The 16,717-nt window shown below is 37.9% G+C and overlaps 1 protein-coding gene across 1 annotated transcript in view; it reads left to right on the forward strand.

The window, feature by feature from the left end:
- LOC121089972 (prolyl endopeptidase) overlaps positions 1-16,353 on the forward strand; it is a 113,874-nt gene extending 97,521 nt beyond the window's left edge. The window contains exons 12-15 of the mRNA XM_040597829.1: positions 2,464-2,558; positions 5,671-5,802; positions 10,594-10,750; positions 13,058-16,353. Coding sequence (XP_040453763.1) covers positions 2,464-2,558; positions 5,671-5,802; positions 10,594-10,750; positions 13,058-13,352 — 679 coding nt within the window. The 3' untranslated portion in view covers positions 13,353-16,353. The remainder of the gene's footprint in view (positions 1-2,463; positions 2,559-5,670; positions 5,803-10,593; positions 10,751-13,057) is intronic.
- Positions 16,354-16,717: the final 364 nt, after the last annotated feature.

A 16,717-nucleotide genomic window follows, 5' to 3' on the forward strand; every position in this document is an offset into this window, starting at 1 on the left:
CTGGATGGCAGTGCTGCCTTCTGGGGTATCAGCCACTCCTAGTTCTGTATCACCAGTGAGCTTGCTGAGGGCACACTCTGTCCCTTCATCCAGGTCACTGCTGAGTCAGTTGAGCAGGACTGGACCCAGTACTGACCCTGGGGCACACCGCTGGCTGCAGGCCTCCAGCCAGGCTGTGCTGCTGATCAGAACCCTCTGAGCTCTGCCATTCAGTCATCAATCCACCTCACTGTCCACCCATCTAACCCACACTTATGGATGGAAAACACTAATATTTTCAGAAGTGCCTAAATCCCAGTATTATTGTTGAGAGTGAGCACAGATGCACTAAATGTTACTTCTGATTTGGTCAATATAATGATTGTTATCAGACTCTGGATTTTATCCATTTAGTCTGTATGACAAAAATTATTTGCTTGTGGAAATGGGGGACTAGCTTCCTGTAATGAGTACTGCATATCCTGTGAGATCCTAAGTCACTTAGACCCCTCCAAAAATTATCATCAAGGTACCATCTCTGCTCGAGGAGTCCATGGACAGGACAGGATTGCACTCAGTACTCAGTTTGTGTTGATCCCACGTTCTTTGCTCGTTAAATATGCTGATCCTTCAGATGGGCACAGTTCCTTTGAGCAGATGAAAGAGGATGGACTCTGTTCTGGAATTTTTTATTTTTTTAAATACTCTGAGGCAATATATTTGCGTAGCAAGCTCTTACCTTACTTGCAATTGTTATATTTGCTACCTTTGATTACTAGATCAAATGAGTTTGGACCAGAAAGTTTCTATTGATTTTGTTGGGGACAGAGACAGTGAAAAGTGCAGAATATTCTGGGAGGCTTTGTGGCTCTAACATACCAAAAATGAGGAAGCCATAATCTCGTAAGGCAACCTACTGTCAGGCTACTCCACATTAGCTGTGTAGCAGCCTGTTGAAATTAGGCATCCTGGAGTCTGACAGAATAATGCTCTTTGACTTTTGCACAGTGTGCTTATAGAATATCCACCTTGCATCTGATGAACATGTTGCTGCAATCTAAGGAAAATACAATTCACAGTGATGGACTTCAGAATCGATTTTACAGAGGCAGAGATAATTCATGCCTCCTGAACCATCTGATGGCCACAGATAACCAGCCTAGGTGGAAAGTTTTTCCTTTGATGGATTATGAAAATACAGGAATCTTTTATCAGTTATCCTTCTGCTTTTCTTTTTGTTTCCCTAATCCTGTGTATATACTCTCAAGAAAAGTGCTAGTACATAGATAATTGCTTTGGGAGGTATGAAGAATTTACTTGTTTTGATACTACATCCATGTGAGACACACTGTAGGGCTACTGTCTTTCAAGACATTTCTGATAAGCAGTAGAGGGACTTAAAGGTGAAAAGGCCCAATCCTTGCTCTTGTGGTTGGATAGGATTAAGTTCTGCAGGCATTGGTTTCTTGCATGAGCAAAGATTTCAAGTAAATAAGAAATTTAAACCTGCTGGAGGGGAAAAAAAAGTCTTGTTGAGATTAAATTTTAATGTTTTACTGGTCTCTGCCATACATGTGATTTGCCGTCTGCAGCATCTACTATGTTAAGCTACTGCATCAACAGATCAGAGATCCATTTCTCTTAATTGTTAAATATGATTCAAATTACTTCTGTTCCTTTTAAAAATATAGCAATAGCTTTGATGCTTCTGCAGTTTGGCATTTTAAAAAAAAAATTACGGTACTTTAGCTTTCACCCAGGTTCTAGAAATACTAGGGAAAGCAGAACTATTAATTTTGGTTTTTACTATTTGTTTTTTATTTGGCAATGCAGGTGGAAAAATAAGAAGGGGATTGACCAGAACTTGACTGCAGGCCCTGCCTGGCAAAAAACAATGGTAGAAGCAGAAGTTTTCTTTGCAAACACAGTTTTATAAAGGTCCAAAAATAAGTACATTAAGCAGAAGTTGAAAATACCTGTTCATAAACAAAGATCAAGCACTGATCTTAAGTCTTAATTTTTTGCTTTCTTCATTTGGGCTAAGCCTTCCTTTCCTATCTGAAAAAGGGGAGGACCAATGGAAGAGGAACAGTTCAGAAAGCTATGGGAGTCCCGTGGTACTGCATAGCTTGAAGTCCCTACGCCAAAGGCTTTGAATATAATAAAAAATAATGGTGACATGTCTTGGGGGGTCTTCTGTTAGGCAGAACCACTGGCCACTCTCCTCTGAAGTGCAGAACTAAAGGAGGAAGAAGAATGGACCAGCACTAGTTCCTTCCTCTGCCAAGCCTGCAGAGGTTTTCATTTCCATGGATAATCATTGAAAAAAGCCTGGCTACTCAGGCTGGCTGTCAAGGGAGGCTTCATTCACAATTTCATCATTGATTTTGGGAGAGATCTTTCCCTCAAAAGTATTTTTGTAAAAGTGGTAGGGATACAAAAACTGGAAACGAAAAATAATCCTCTATCTGTTTGCTTTTTCAGTGTGTCAAGACTTATTTTTGTGCGACACCTAGGAGGTGTTCTAGCAGTGGCAAACATAAGGGGTGGTGGTGAATATGGAGAGACCTGGCACAAAGGTAAATCAGTCCAAGTAGAGGAACAAAACTGCAAGTTTAGCAATGAAAATTACATTTTATTTTCACTCCCTCTTCCCTACTCACTTCTTCTTTTGCATTTTACTTATTCTGTAGAAAAGTAATTTTTTTCTTACTCATATATTGGATCTGTACATTGTCTAGTGTTATCTGATGGTTTTCATTAGATTGTTTCAGTTTTTGCAACCTATAAAAATAGTTTTGCACAAACACAGTATTTTCCAAGAGAATTATTATGGGCTTTTAAAGCAAGGTCAAGTTCCCGAGACTTCAGATTTGAAAATGCAGCTATTAATCTCAAACTGATCTTCCAAAAAATGTTTGTCTGTATTGCAGGAGACCTTGCTTGCTTTTACATACCTTTTTCAGTATTGACAGGTGCACATGGCCCCACAATTCTAGATCCCCAAGACAACAGCACTATGTAGACACTCTTGGTGTCACACAGAAAACCTCAAAACATTTGCAGAACCTTAGAGAAGATGTGTACTTTTGTGTTCAGAATGTAACTTTTCCAGATTGTTTTTGCACAATTTATGAATAAACCCTTTTTTATTTTTAGTGAATGCGATTGGAAAAATTTCTTCACCAAAAGGGTTGTCAAGCATTGGAACAGGCTGTTCAAGGGAGGTGGTTGAGTCACCATCCCTGGAGGCAGATGTGGTGCTTAGGGACATGGTTTAGTGGTGGACTTGACAGTACTATGTTAATGGTTGGACGTGATGATCTTAAAGGTCTGTTCCAGCCTAAATGGTTCTGTGATTCTGTGATTGAAGTTCATATGAAAACAATCTGCTCCACAAGTGCCGTTTGTTGATGGCATAACATCATCTGGTCCACACTCTCTTAGGGGGTCCAGCTTCTTGTATGCTGGCATTTGACCGGTTTTTTTAAGCTGAGTTTTGTGCTGCAGGGAAACCAAGTCATTCACTACAAAACCCTGTCAGTCTCTTTTCCCCTTTTCTGAATACCTTTGATATGTTTCTCTCAATGTTTTTCCCATCCAATATTTGTCTTAATCCTTTGATTGTCTTTGTCCACTTGCCTTATTGTTGACAATTTTCTGCATCCCTTCACCAGAGGAAAAAGCTGGAAAAAAGTCCTACTTATCTCTGTAACATACCCATCATTATTTAATGGTGACATCATATTCATATCCCAAGAATATGGTGGATAAGTTGCTGGAGATGGTGTCAGCAAGGCAAATGCACCAAAACAGTGGTGTTTGTGGTGCAGCAGTTTGCCATGGGAGTAATCCATAATACAAACAAAACGGTATTCCCAGATCGTTACATTTTGGTTTTACTGTTTCATCTGCAGTAACTTTTTGTCTGGATTGAGTTAAATTTATAATAGTTTTATAAATAGAATATATATATGCTTGCAGAGACAGGCTATTATTGCTACAGATGAAGTATACTTACGTTAAGTTTAATTTGCTTATTGGTTTGTAGTAGTTTTTAATAAAATTTGTCTTAATGTAATAATGCTTCTGTGGTCCACCTATTTCCTGCTTAATTTTGACCCAGGTCTTTTGTTGCAGTATAATAATAATATATGTATCTGTTCTTTCTTAATTCCAGAAGCAATTACAGAAGTCTGTTTACTTAGTTTTCATGGTATAGATAGGATTTTGACCTTACCTCAGACCAGAATGTTAAGCAAAGAGTAAGATTTATTTCTCCTTTATTACCACACATTTGAAAGCTTTTTCATTGTCCCAGTATGTCTCTCTTCAATGATCTTGTTAATATGAGAATGGTGTGTATTTGTTAAAAAATAAAAAAATTAAAAATGTACTGGTCCCAGTTCTACAAGATCTGTATGACTAAATGGCAGAATTATCTTACCAAACTATTGCAACATAGAAATTAATCATCCAGTGTAAACTGGGTGTCTAGGATCACTGGATGGACAATGAAGATAAAGAGACACCTCCAGGTTATAGCTCATCTCACTTATTTTAGGGTAGAATTAATTGTCCTGGGGGTTCCTGGACAATAGTGGAAACGGCAATTCACTTACAATAAACACCCAGCTTTTAAACAAAGTAGAAGGAACTGCAGTTCCAGTTCTGCATGCACTGAGCCCCTCTTACCTGGCTGGGCCACAGACTTCGCTACAGGAATATGAGGATTTTCTTCCTACTTCCTATTTCTTACTAGCATTTAATTGCCTGAGAAAGAACATACCAGGTCTTAAGGTAGAATAACCTTCAAGGAGAAGCCAGTTTTAGTCTCTTGCCAAACAACCATCTAAAATGGGATGATTATGAGATTTGGTCAGCTGTAAATTCCCTAGGCTGATAATCTTCTGCTCAAATAGTTGAGAGATTGTAGGGAAAACTATTCTTTTCCTTCCCTATCCCACCCTGCAGATTTTTTGTTTTGAGAACTGGAAGTCTTACCAACGATGTCATCTGAACCTACATTTTCAGTCATGATTTAGTCCTCATATATCTGATCACATTTGGAATTTTGTTCAGCAGGATGGCAGAATATTAAGCATTTCCATACTGATAGTTAATTAATAAAATTTCAAACCAAGATGCAACTCTGAAGTCCCTTGTTGTCTGTAGGTATATATCATCTGATTTGAAAACGAATAATAGAAAAAAAAAGTAAATTACCAGCCACATATTCTGTGTCCAGGAAATTAGAAGTACTTATTTTATATAGCTTATTTTATAAGCTGAAGCTTTATTGCCTTAAGAAACTGTCACTGAGTTTAATGCTGATAAAGTCCCATTAGATCAAACTTCAAGTGGATTGTATGTGGTCATTTTGTATGTATTTTGCAATGCAAAGCTTTTAGCTTTAATTTTACTGGTTAGAAACATTACCTGGCACTCACTCCACGGTATAGGTATGTATTATTCAGAGTTTTGAAAGCATTAGTTATTGACAGAACCATCTTACACCGTCTCTGTGCTGAAAGAATCTTTCATTTTTGCTGTCTTTCTGGCTGCATCAATTATTAAAATGTTCATGAAACTGGAATTGTTCCCAGGTATTTTTGCAGACATGTTTTTCTGAAGAGATGGTATCAAATGGATTTTATGACATCAATTGATTTTTTTTTATTTGTGTGCTAGGTGGTATCTTGGCCAACAAACAAAACTGCTTTGATGACTTTCAGTGTGCTGCCAAATACCTCATCAAGGAAGGCTACACATCTCCAAAGAAGCTGACTATTAATGGAGGCTCAAATGGGGGCCTTTTAGTTGGTAAGAACTGCTCATATATTTCCTGGGTTTGGTTCTGAGTTTATCAAACTAACCAGACAAAAATTTCTGAGACCCTTTTCAAAAGCTGCCAGCATGTCAATGCATTAATATATACCAGATGTTAAAATATATACAATGCTATTTTGTATGCTGTTTGCATAGGACATTGGGATTCTGCAGGCTCTAGCAAAAGCTGACTGTTAAAAGCCATAATTATAATTACTGTCTTATGTGGTAGAGCTAACCCTGTAGTAGAAACACACAGTAAGAATGCTTTAAAAAAAAATTGGGTTTTTTATTTTTCTTTAGGGCTAACCATTACAAAATAATTACTGAAGAAACAAAAATTATCAGGAAACTTGATGTGGTCTAAAGTGTAAGCTAGAATCCCGTGTCGTGCAATCCTTCATCAGAGTTTCTCGTTCACTCTTTCTGTAGTCATGCATTGTTGTTCTTGGAGAGCAAATGAAAACTTGACAGTTTTGAGTTTAAAGCCTCTGTTCAGGGACATGTAATTTTCAGGGACTCTACTTTCACTGTTAATTTAAATATTTAGTTAAAACATGACCACAAATAACATCATCAATGTCTTCGGTGAGAAACATAAAATACAAGTACAGCTACTTGAAAAAGTCATGAGCTTTTGAGAGACTGTGTAAATGTAGCACTTTGTTACAAATGCATCTTGTTCACACATATGTACGATTCACTGTTGTGTGTGTTCTTAAATTCAAGGAAATTAACAGCCTCCTCTTAAACAGGAAAATTTGTCACAAAATTGTCTCATAGTCTAAGCAGTATTTAAAAAGCTACAAAATGTATTTCTGATTGAATCCATGTATCTGAAAGCAGTAGAAGAAAAAGTGATTTTGTTTAATTTTGACAGGAGAAGCAAACAGAAATGAATAATACCGGGGTTTGTTTGTATGTTTTTTTAAACAGCATGAAAGGCATGCGACAGTATGATCCAATTGAGCTAGTCATGTGAGAAGAAAAAATAAGTATTTCAAGTTCATAAATCACTGATTTATAGAAAATGAGCAGATTTATTAGGCCCACCACTCTTTGCTTGTTCTTCTTTTTATACTCCTCCCTATTTGTCTGCTGCTGAATACTGGCTCTATTGGTTTTATTTTATTTTCCAGTGAACTAGCAGCCAGCATAGGAAAAAGGATTTGAGGTTATACAGATCTTGGCTATTCATACATTCTTAGTTTTAAAGAGAAATAACAAATACATGTAAGGTTGTGATTTTGCTTTCTGCTTATATGCTTCTCTGTTACAGGTGACAGGAGTTATTTATGCATTGTAAATAAGAGCATCAATAGAAATGGATTAATATGGTAAAGGATTAAAGGGTTTGCACGCTGTTGGGAGTGCAAGCATTGCACAAGTAAATTTTATGTGAGCATAAATACATATTTGGAAATGCAGTTAACTTTCAACATGTTATATAGCTTCTGAAAATACTATTTTATGGTTACATGGACTTCAGTTTCAGTCAGGATGAGATTCATCCTACCCAACATAATAACCTGTGTTTATGGCTGAATAAGTCAGCCGCGCTCTTTGTTTAGGTAAGGGAAAGAGAATGGCATCTGCAGACTGTATATCACTCCAGTAGGAGGCAAGTTTTGGGAATATAGACCTCCCTGCTCTGGAAAATCTGTTGTTAGAAAGCTTCCTTTGCACTTGCAGATGAATTACAATCCAGCTGGATTTCCATACTCTTGGTGAGCCAGATAGGGATTTTTCTTGACTGGGTAGAATTAGGTGAATTTAGGAAATTCTTGTAAGTGCCTTTGCATCAAAGCAGAACTAAATTCTGCAACAGTTGTTCATGCAACACTAGAGAGCATAACTTACACTTTAGGTGCAAGGAGGACCCACTGCCAGATTTTCTCACTTCTCATTTATTGAAGAAAAACCTGACAACGCAGAGTATTGTCACACTTGCAAAATACTGTTTCCTTTTAGTCAGACTAACAGGAGGTGTCTCTGAGGAGTGCAGAGCCCTGAGCTCTTGCCTCATTCAACTGCAACACAAGACTTCCTTGTCCTGCAGTGTGATCCCCAAGCTGAGCAGAGCAGCACAGCTGTGAGCTGAAAACCTCCTTCATGAAACGCAGTGTTTGACCTCTCGTGTTTGCTTAGACCAACAGTTCTGAGGTTTTGAAATCTTGCTTCTGTACTGAATTTTAAAGCTCAACTATGTGCAGAGGAGTAGAATTAATGAATAAATTGTTGTTCCAGGTTAGTTTATTAATGCGTATAATTAAGTATTATGGCTAATTAAAGGGGTGCAGTGGGAATGGGTAAGTGTCTCCATAAGTGATTTCTTACTGAAATAACTATTTAGGGAGCTAGGAGCAGCAATTTTTCATAAAACCCTGAGCAACACACAGTGTTTCAAGAGACACTCTGCAATAGAGTACTAAAATTAAATGTTATGATAGCTGGTTTAGCTTTTCTTCCTACCGGAATATAATTTATGTTCATAAAAGCAAATAACACGAAGGGGAGGGTTCTGATTGAAAGCTTTGGTTAAAAGATAATGAGCTTTGACATGGCAGCTATTGAAGGCACTACATATACCTTATGAAAGTGGCTTAGAAAGGACCCAGGAAGGGTTAGCGTAGTCACCTATCAGAGATGACTAGAAGTAAAATCGCATCCTTCAGAATATAGAAATAGCATTCAAATGGAGAAAAGAGGGTGGAGCATAATTTCTTGATGGGGACTGACCAACCACAGGATACTGGTGACAAATTGCTTCCAGTATAAAGATTAGCAATGCAAGTTTTCTATGTACATCAGAAGCAGGAAGCTGGCCAGAGGGTCTGTGGGACTTAGAGGTTAGTGAGGTGTAAAAGGAGCACTGAAGAAAGGTAATGGCAGAGCAGAACAACATAAATGGTCTATTTGTATTGATGTTCCCTCCTGAGGAGCGTGGGGAGTTCTCTCTTCATGGGGAATACTCTGAGGACCTGACTCAAGCTGAAGCATCAGCAGAAAAGGTTTTGGGAATAAATCGATCAAATAAAAAGGAGTGTGTTGCCAGGACCAGATGGTGCACATGCAAGATCCTAAGTGGACTCCAGTATGAAACTGTAGGCTACTAAGCCTGAATAGCTGAGGAACAGAAGGGGGCAAATGTAATGCCAATTTTTGAATGGTTCATGGTGATCCACAAATTGCAGATGAGTACATCTGATTTCTCTAATAGGCAGAATAATAGCTTACATACAAGGAAAAATTTTGCAGGCTGAAGTTATATCTTGAAAATCTATTAGAGCTATTTGAAGGAGTCAGGCAGCGTACGGTGCTTGTAACAGTGGTCTAGGTAAGGAGTTATTCTTGGATTTTCAAAAGCTTTTGACAAAGTCTCTTGCATAAAGCCATGCGAAAAGTTTTTGCTGAGCTGGAAGCAAGTTTATGTCATAGCAATGTCCTGGTTAGCAGGAGGCGGAGAATGGGAATAAACGATCCATTTTCACAGTGGACAAAAATAAGGAGATACAAGAATTTGGGAAAGAGTTTACCTATGTGTGAATGCATAGTGATTAGCTCTGAATTCAGAAAGGTATTATAGGATCCATTGTAATAGTTATGTAAAAATCTCAGTGCTCATATTTCTTAAAATTAAAAAAAAAGCAGGGGAATTAGTAAAATCAGCAGGTAATAGATATAAATCAAGCAACAGAAATTGTAATTGAAGAACTTCTTGCTACAGGATATGATGAACACTAGGTGAATACATATTAAGAAAGGAAGTAGATGTTCTTACAGAGGATATGTGTTTTGATGGCTCTTTTTAACAAGATGGTTGGAGATAACTCCAGCTCGGGGAAAACCTAAACAGCTAGTTCAAAAGCTGATAATGTACAGGAAGTACCTCCTAGTATTTGCTTAACACCTTTTCCCAGAGCACCTGCCAGTTGCCACTCTTATAAACTGAACACTAAGCTAGATGGGCCTGCTGCAGTTATTTTTAAAATATATGAGGCAAGCATTATTCTTAAAGAAATTATCCCTTCCAGTGGTAGGAAGATGGAAATCATAAAAGAAGAAAATACAATAGTAATTTGCTTTATGAAGATGAGGTTATTCCTCTGATTTTGTAGTAATCTGCTTTTATCAAAACTCTTTTCATAGGGATTTGCGTAGTAATTATGGAAGAGAACTTTCATTAATAAATGGAGTGCTTTTGCTCCTTAGTGCTCTCTTCCTGGTTGATACTAATTCTAAAAGTCTAGACAGTGAATGGTTTAGAAATGTCAATTCAGTAATACTAAAGCTCACATATTTTAAAAGTGCATTTCTCCGTGAAACCCAGTTTGCTAGTTTGGAAGGCAGTTTTCAAAGAACAGCATGTTTGGTGTGTGAGGAACAGGGAAATAGCTCTTAAGCTCTTTTGAACATACCATCTTTGGGAATTACAATTTTTCCGTTTGTGTATTTGCTTTCAGTTTCACTTAAAAGTCTATTTGGCTTTCTTTCCACTGGCAATCTTCTTCCAGTGCAGCTGGGTTTATATCCAGTGTTTTATACTGAAGGTTTTTGGCTCCAAGTATTATATGGTGATCTATGTTTCTTCTCACATTGGTTTAACTGAACAGTTTAACTTTTTTTTTCTTCTCTCTTTTTTTTTTTTTTTTTTCCAAAGAAACTTTGTGTTTATAAAAGACAGCTTTTTGGAAGTTGGTCTTTTGTGAACTAGCATTGGACCTTTCACTGCTGAGCTTAATTGTTTAAGATATGAATACTAATAGAGCTGTTTTCCTGTCAAAGCTGCCTGTGCTAATCAGCGCCCCGACCTATTTGGGTGTGCTATTGCCCAAGTGGGAGTGATGGACATGCTCAAGTTCCACAAGTACACCATTGGCCATGCTTGGACCACTGACTATGGTTGCTCCGACTGTAAAGAGCAGTTTGAATGGCTATGCAAGTAAGTGCCTTTAAATACTTCTGTGGTTGTTAAAATGTGTAGTCTGCTCAACAGTTTCAGGTTGTTATGATCAATTATCTAGTCTAAGAATTATGCCATCCTTTCCCACACTGGATTTGGGGAGTTGAGCATTTCCTTACAACTCAGTTTTGTGTGAAAGACTATCTTCAAAGCCCTGTTGAGACAAATAGTCGTATTTTCAAAGACCTTGTTCTGCTAGCAGCTTTAATAACTCATAAGGTTTTCTTCCTGAATAATGACTCCTTTAAGCTGTCACAACAGAATGTTCTGAAGTGAACCACTACATAAATTGTGTATTTATGATGAGGGAGAGACAGTCACCTTTGTGAATTATGTTATACAACGTGGATGGGATTTATTTGTAGGAATTGAATGGTAGTAGACCATAACAGGATATTAATTTATTTATTAACTCCTTTCTGAGAGGTCTGGAAAGATTATTTTGAAAAAAGAGAGAGAGAGACAAGAGAGACAGCTGTGTATGAACAGAAATGCTCTGCACACTGGATATAGCTAATAATGAGTGTGTTTGAATAAGTGCCATCATTTAAAAATACTTTTCTGGAACTTTGTCTTCTGTTACTGCATTTGTATTCCTTTAATAATGAAGATTGACATTCCAGGAGAATGCTTCAGACACACTTAATTTGGCTGGTCTGAAATTTAATAGAGTGTTTAGATATTAAAAAGTACCTGTGCTACAAGTACACTGAACTCCAACTTGATCTAAAGCATTTATTTTTTAAAAAAATTATCATCAGTGTCAGGTCCCAGTACTAGATGATCAGTTGGGCCCATTGTAATTAGATTGTTTCAGAACCTCCAGCTGTCCTTCAGTGGCAAACGTTATTGTAAATATAGTGCACAAAACAATTAACAAATTTCATAATTCATATTTTATCAATAGATAACAGATAAAAGATTAACTGTTATAAAAATGATCCAAATAATCTTCATGACTTTGGGCACTGAAACTCGCCTGCACATCTGTGAATTCAGATATTCTGAAGAGGTAAAGTAGAAGCAAAGTTTTAAATTCATACCATGATCAGGAGAAATGCATTCATAGGAAGGAGTCACTCCATACCTACTTACACACATGCTTACATAATTTTAGAAACATCTTATACGGCAATACCTAAAATATTTCTTTGCTTCTTTTTCAGCAGCTGGCAATTGCTTATCAGATATAGGAAGATATATATGTAATGTTGCTTAGATGCTGCCGTTACAGATACCCCAAAAATACATAAGGCAAATAGAGTGGCATGCAGTGACTATCATTTAACTTCTTCCCAAAAATGTAATCATCTGCAAATTCACTTACATTGTTCCTTAGATTAAAATGAGGAAGCCAGGAATCCGTGAGGTTAGACATTCAAATATTGTCACATGTTCTTAAAAATACTTTGGACTTAACTTGCTGGGTACTCCTCTGAGCAGGAAGTTCATTCAAAAATAAAGGAAAATTTCCTTCTGTATTTCCTGTCAGGAAATAGGGGAAAAAATAATATTCTACTCTTGATTCAAAGAATGTAACATTCTTCCTAGGTGTAGTTTTGTCTAAACAAAGTATGACATGTTTAGATGGAATTCTTTCTGATTTACTATTGTGTTTAATTTCTGATGCTAGAGAGTACTTTGTGTTGAGGTACGTAGATACACCTTTTATGTTATGTTACAGTGGCTAAGATGTAAATGTTCCTGCAAAGAAAACAAATTTTGAAAGTTAGATTATTCATTGCTCAAAAATAGGAATCAAGGTCATCTATTGAAAGTGGGAAAGCTTACACTTCTCCTTTCAGTTTCCTGCACGGTGTTCCTTCAGAGTACGTGTGTGTTCAAAGGCAGCCTGAATATTGGAGGGAGCAAATTTAATAACTCTGCAGCCCTTGTGGCTTACCATCAGAGACTGTTTCCAAATACGTATGTATGCTGGGAAAAAGTCTGGATGTCCCTGTTTCCCAGCAGGATGGATCCTGCTATGGACCTGATAGCTTTTGCTGCAGCTTCCCTGTTGCCTATTCTTGTTATTTTTGGCATTTCTGTGAGATGTATGCATATGCCTCTCTGAAATTAAAGGAATTTACTCGCTTCATATTTGAGAGCCAGAGATCTGTGGCCACTACCACGAATCAGTTGCCAGTAGTGCAATTCTGATTTAGGTAACTGAGAACTGTAGTATTCTGAGTGCTATTAAATGCCACTGTGACCAATTCAGTAGGAGAGGACCTTCTTGCCGGGCATTAAGGAGAAAATATGTAAACATTTGTGTGCTCTTCTCAGGTACTCTCCACTTCACAATGTCAAACTACCAGAAGAAGATGGCATCCAGTATCCCTCTACGCTGCTTCTCACAGCAGACCACGATGATCGTGTGGTCCCTCTACATTCACTGAAGTTTATCGCTACTCTGCAGTATGTTGTGGGCCGAAGCCGTAAACAAACCAATCCACTCCTCATCCATGTTGACACCAAGGCTGGGCATGGAGCAGGAAAGCCAACTGCTAAAGTTATAGAAGAAGTGTCAGATATGTTTGCTTTTATAGCACGATGCCTAAATCTTGATTGGATTGAATAGGCAAAATGCTTATTGTTGTCTCCTTTAGAAAACAAGGGCTTTGACACCATTTAAGACCAACCAGACTACTACTTGGTGTAGTACTTACATTTAAAAACTGCAGTTTAATATTTTATTGATCCGGCCTGCTATGGAGTTTTGATCTTCTGTGCTTCCCTCTTTTTGGCATTTCTTTGAATTTCTTTTCTAATGCGTTCCAAAGGGCATTTTAAAAAGCATGTTCCAATAAATAGCTAAGCTACTGTTGGTGCTGATGTGAACGTTTAGATTCCAGAGTTAGTGCTAGTTGAGCTTATTTCCTGTAAACAATTTTAATGTATTTTGCACCTATAAACATATCCAGATCATCTGTAATTAAATGTAAGTACTGTCCACATACAAGAACTCTGAGCATACTTTATTTACACAGGAACTCATTTAAGAATGTAAATTGAAGGTGTTCAGTGCTAACCATGAAATACTGAAGAAACAGTAACCTGGGTAATTAAGTCAAATATTATTTAAAAGCTTGTATTACATACTGTTCATAGGTGTGTTACAGTCTATAATAATGATGTTGCTAAATTGTTTTTTCTTTCCAAAGAGACTTCAAAATGTCACCAGTTTTCTCTTCTGCCATTTATTTCTACATGAAAGAGAAAATGGAAGAATTCTTAGATTCTCACTGTAATCTCAGTCAAGCCATGAAGATACTCTTCAACAACCTGCCTGCTGTTAGCTCTTCAATATTTCTGAAGAGTAGACCAGACATTAACTTAAAAAAAGAAGGGAAAAAAAAAAAAGAAAAACAACAAAAAGACCCAATCCAAAACCACAGCTTTGTCCAGATTGTTCAAGTTCAGTTTTTCCTGATGCCTTTGACAGCATGTTCTCTAACAAGCCAAAGTCTGAACATAAGTATGTAACCTAGTTCTGGTTGCAGAACAAGAGCTCATAGTCAGACTCCCTAATGACTTGACACAGGCACAGTATTTTAACTGCCATTTCATATCTTTCCCATCTAGGTTACAAAGTGGATGTGAGTATTTGCCTACTAGCTGTCTGAACTCTGATGCACTGCAGCAATTACAGTTTGATTTTGCAGAGCAAAGAAGTATTTTATCAATTATTATTAATCTTTGTTGCCCCTCCATAAAACCCTGCTGCTCTCAGTTTTGGATAAGCTGATGGATTCTTCCAGAATCATGCTTGTCGTTATATTCATGCTTATACCCTAAAGCCTGTATTTTAACTCTGGGCTCAAGGGTTTCATTTCTAAGTAGCATCTCAGCACAGGAAAAGGAGGGAGTGGTATTTAAAAGAAGAGTAGGCTGCTGTAAACAGCAGCAAAATTAAAAATAAATTTGTACCAGATTCACTCCTGTGTTTCTCTCATGCTCTGGGGTTTCTGCTTATTCCCTCAGCAATCCAGGAAAGATCATCCCTCCCAGGCCCTTACTGTGTGCAATTTGATTTTAGGAGTTGAAAAAGAAAAGAGAGGGGGAAGGTTTCTGCTTTCCTATGAAATACCACACCTAAAACCTGTATGTGATCTGGGATTTATTTGTGGTCCATGGGCATTACAGTTTTACCAGGTACTTTATGGACTGATGCATTCTAATCACAGCATCGAATTAAACAATCAAAATGGGGAGTTGAGGGAGGGTTGGGGTTTTTTCCCTCCAGGCTATGAAAACAGGGTTCAGGTTCAGCATCCCCATTTTCCTAGAGGAATATGAACTGCCTTCTGTGATCATTTGGGAATTTTCAACAGAGTCCCTGCATGGCAGAAACAAAGCACATAAAACCGTGCCACCTCCACTTGCAACACCTCACAGCTGCGGCATCTGGGCTTTTCTTGAATGTTACAGTTCCCATCGTGAGGGCAGAGCTTTACCTCTGAGATGAGAGCTTTGTAGGATAAGGTGTGTGGAAAATAATGGTTGTCAGGTGTTCATGAAATATTGCTGCACTGTGTTGGTGCATTGAATTGCAAAGGCTTGGGCACAGACACCTCAATCATCTCTTCAGGTCTTTGTTCCTAAAAATGCTTAGCCGCCTTCTCCAGCTGCTCAAACACAAAACTTCTGGCACAGGTTAAAAATCATTCCTTTTCCTCCTGAAGCTGGGTTACCTGAATGGCTCAATACTGAGGCAGGTGACCCGTAATGTGGGGAGTTTGGAAACAAACATTTCTCTTTGAGTGGCAATCAACAGTATTCAAGGGGGGAGCTGGCTTGCTGGAGATGCTGTTCACAAAATAAGAAGTGTTAAAGAGTATCCTTTGTAGAATGCTGGTATCTTTATTGGGAAAGCATTTTCTGTATGTAACGGAGTCTTAATGTTGACTTTTTAATTGATCTTAATCAGGTATGCCAAGTCTATGATTCAGGTGCCAAAAAAGTGATGTTGCAAAGCAGTCCTACTAGCTGAATTGCTTCTTTCGGTGCAGAAGGGGACATGCTCCAACTGGAATCTGTAATTAACTCTGCACAAGTAATGCTTTTGTATTGTAATGGGCTGCCCAGAGAGGCTATGGAGTCTCCTTCTCTGGACGCATTCAGAACCCACCTGGATGCAATTCTGTGCAACATCCTCTAGGTAAAGGTAAACCCACTTTAGCAGAGGGTCAGACTAGATGTTCTCCAGAGGTCCCTTCCAACCCTGACCAGGGTGATTAAATAGACCTGGAGCCAAACCATTTCTGCTGTATAAAACGTAATGAAATCTCTGTTAGTCTGGTTTCAAGGTTAACTTCTTTTCTCTGCAGTGGAAACGCTATTTTATGAAGAGGCTCTGTATCCTTTTATTTCCAGTACATGAAGCAAAATTCACTAGCTGGGCAAGGTAACCTCCTCACAACTATCTGCTTTTTCAAAATCATGTTTCTTAGAAAAATAGATACCAATGTTTTGTGCCAAGATCAAAACCAGAAAAATCTTTATCATAAAGTCCTGTAAGAGGCTTATGTTGCATGAAACAAAATCTGTTTTTAAGTGGAAATAAACGAACTTTTTACATATTGCTGCTTCTGATACTCTTCACACATAATGTAAAGATACCGTAGTTGCCTTTGCTCCCATGAAAACACATTTGCATCAGAATTTATTTATGTGAAAAATGTGAGAAGTATTTTTAAAAGCAGAAGAGTCTTCAAGCTCTGCAGAAAGATATTTGAATTCCTTTGCATTGGAGTTAATTTACATTTTGGTAGCTAAAAAAAAAAAAAAAAAAAAAAAAGATAATGACTTCACATAGGTGCTGCACCCTCCCCAGCAATATAACCACCAAGACCTAAGGGTGAAGGGAGGGCAGCTGGTATGTAAGCGTAAAGGACGCTCAAGACAGAGTTGGGAGACACCTGTTCCTGGCACCTAGGACTTCTC

This window comes from Falco naumanni, chromosome 6 (genome assembly GCF_017639655.2).
Source record: "Falco naumanni isolate bFalNau1 chromosome 6, bFalNau1.pat, whole genome shotgun sequence".
Taxonomy (NCBI): domain Eukaryota; kingdom Metazoa; phylum Chordata; class Aves; order Falconiformes; family Falconidae; genus Falco; species Falco naumanni.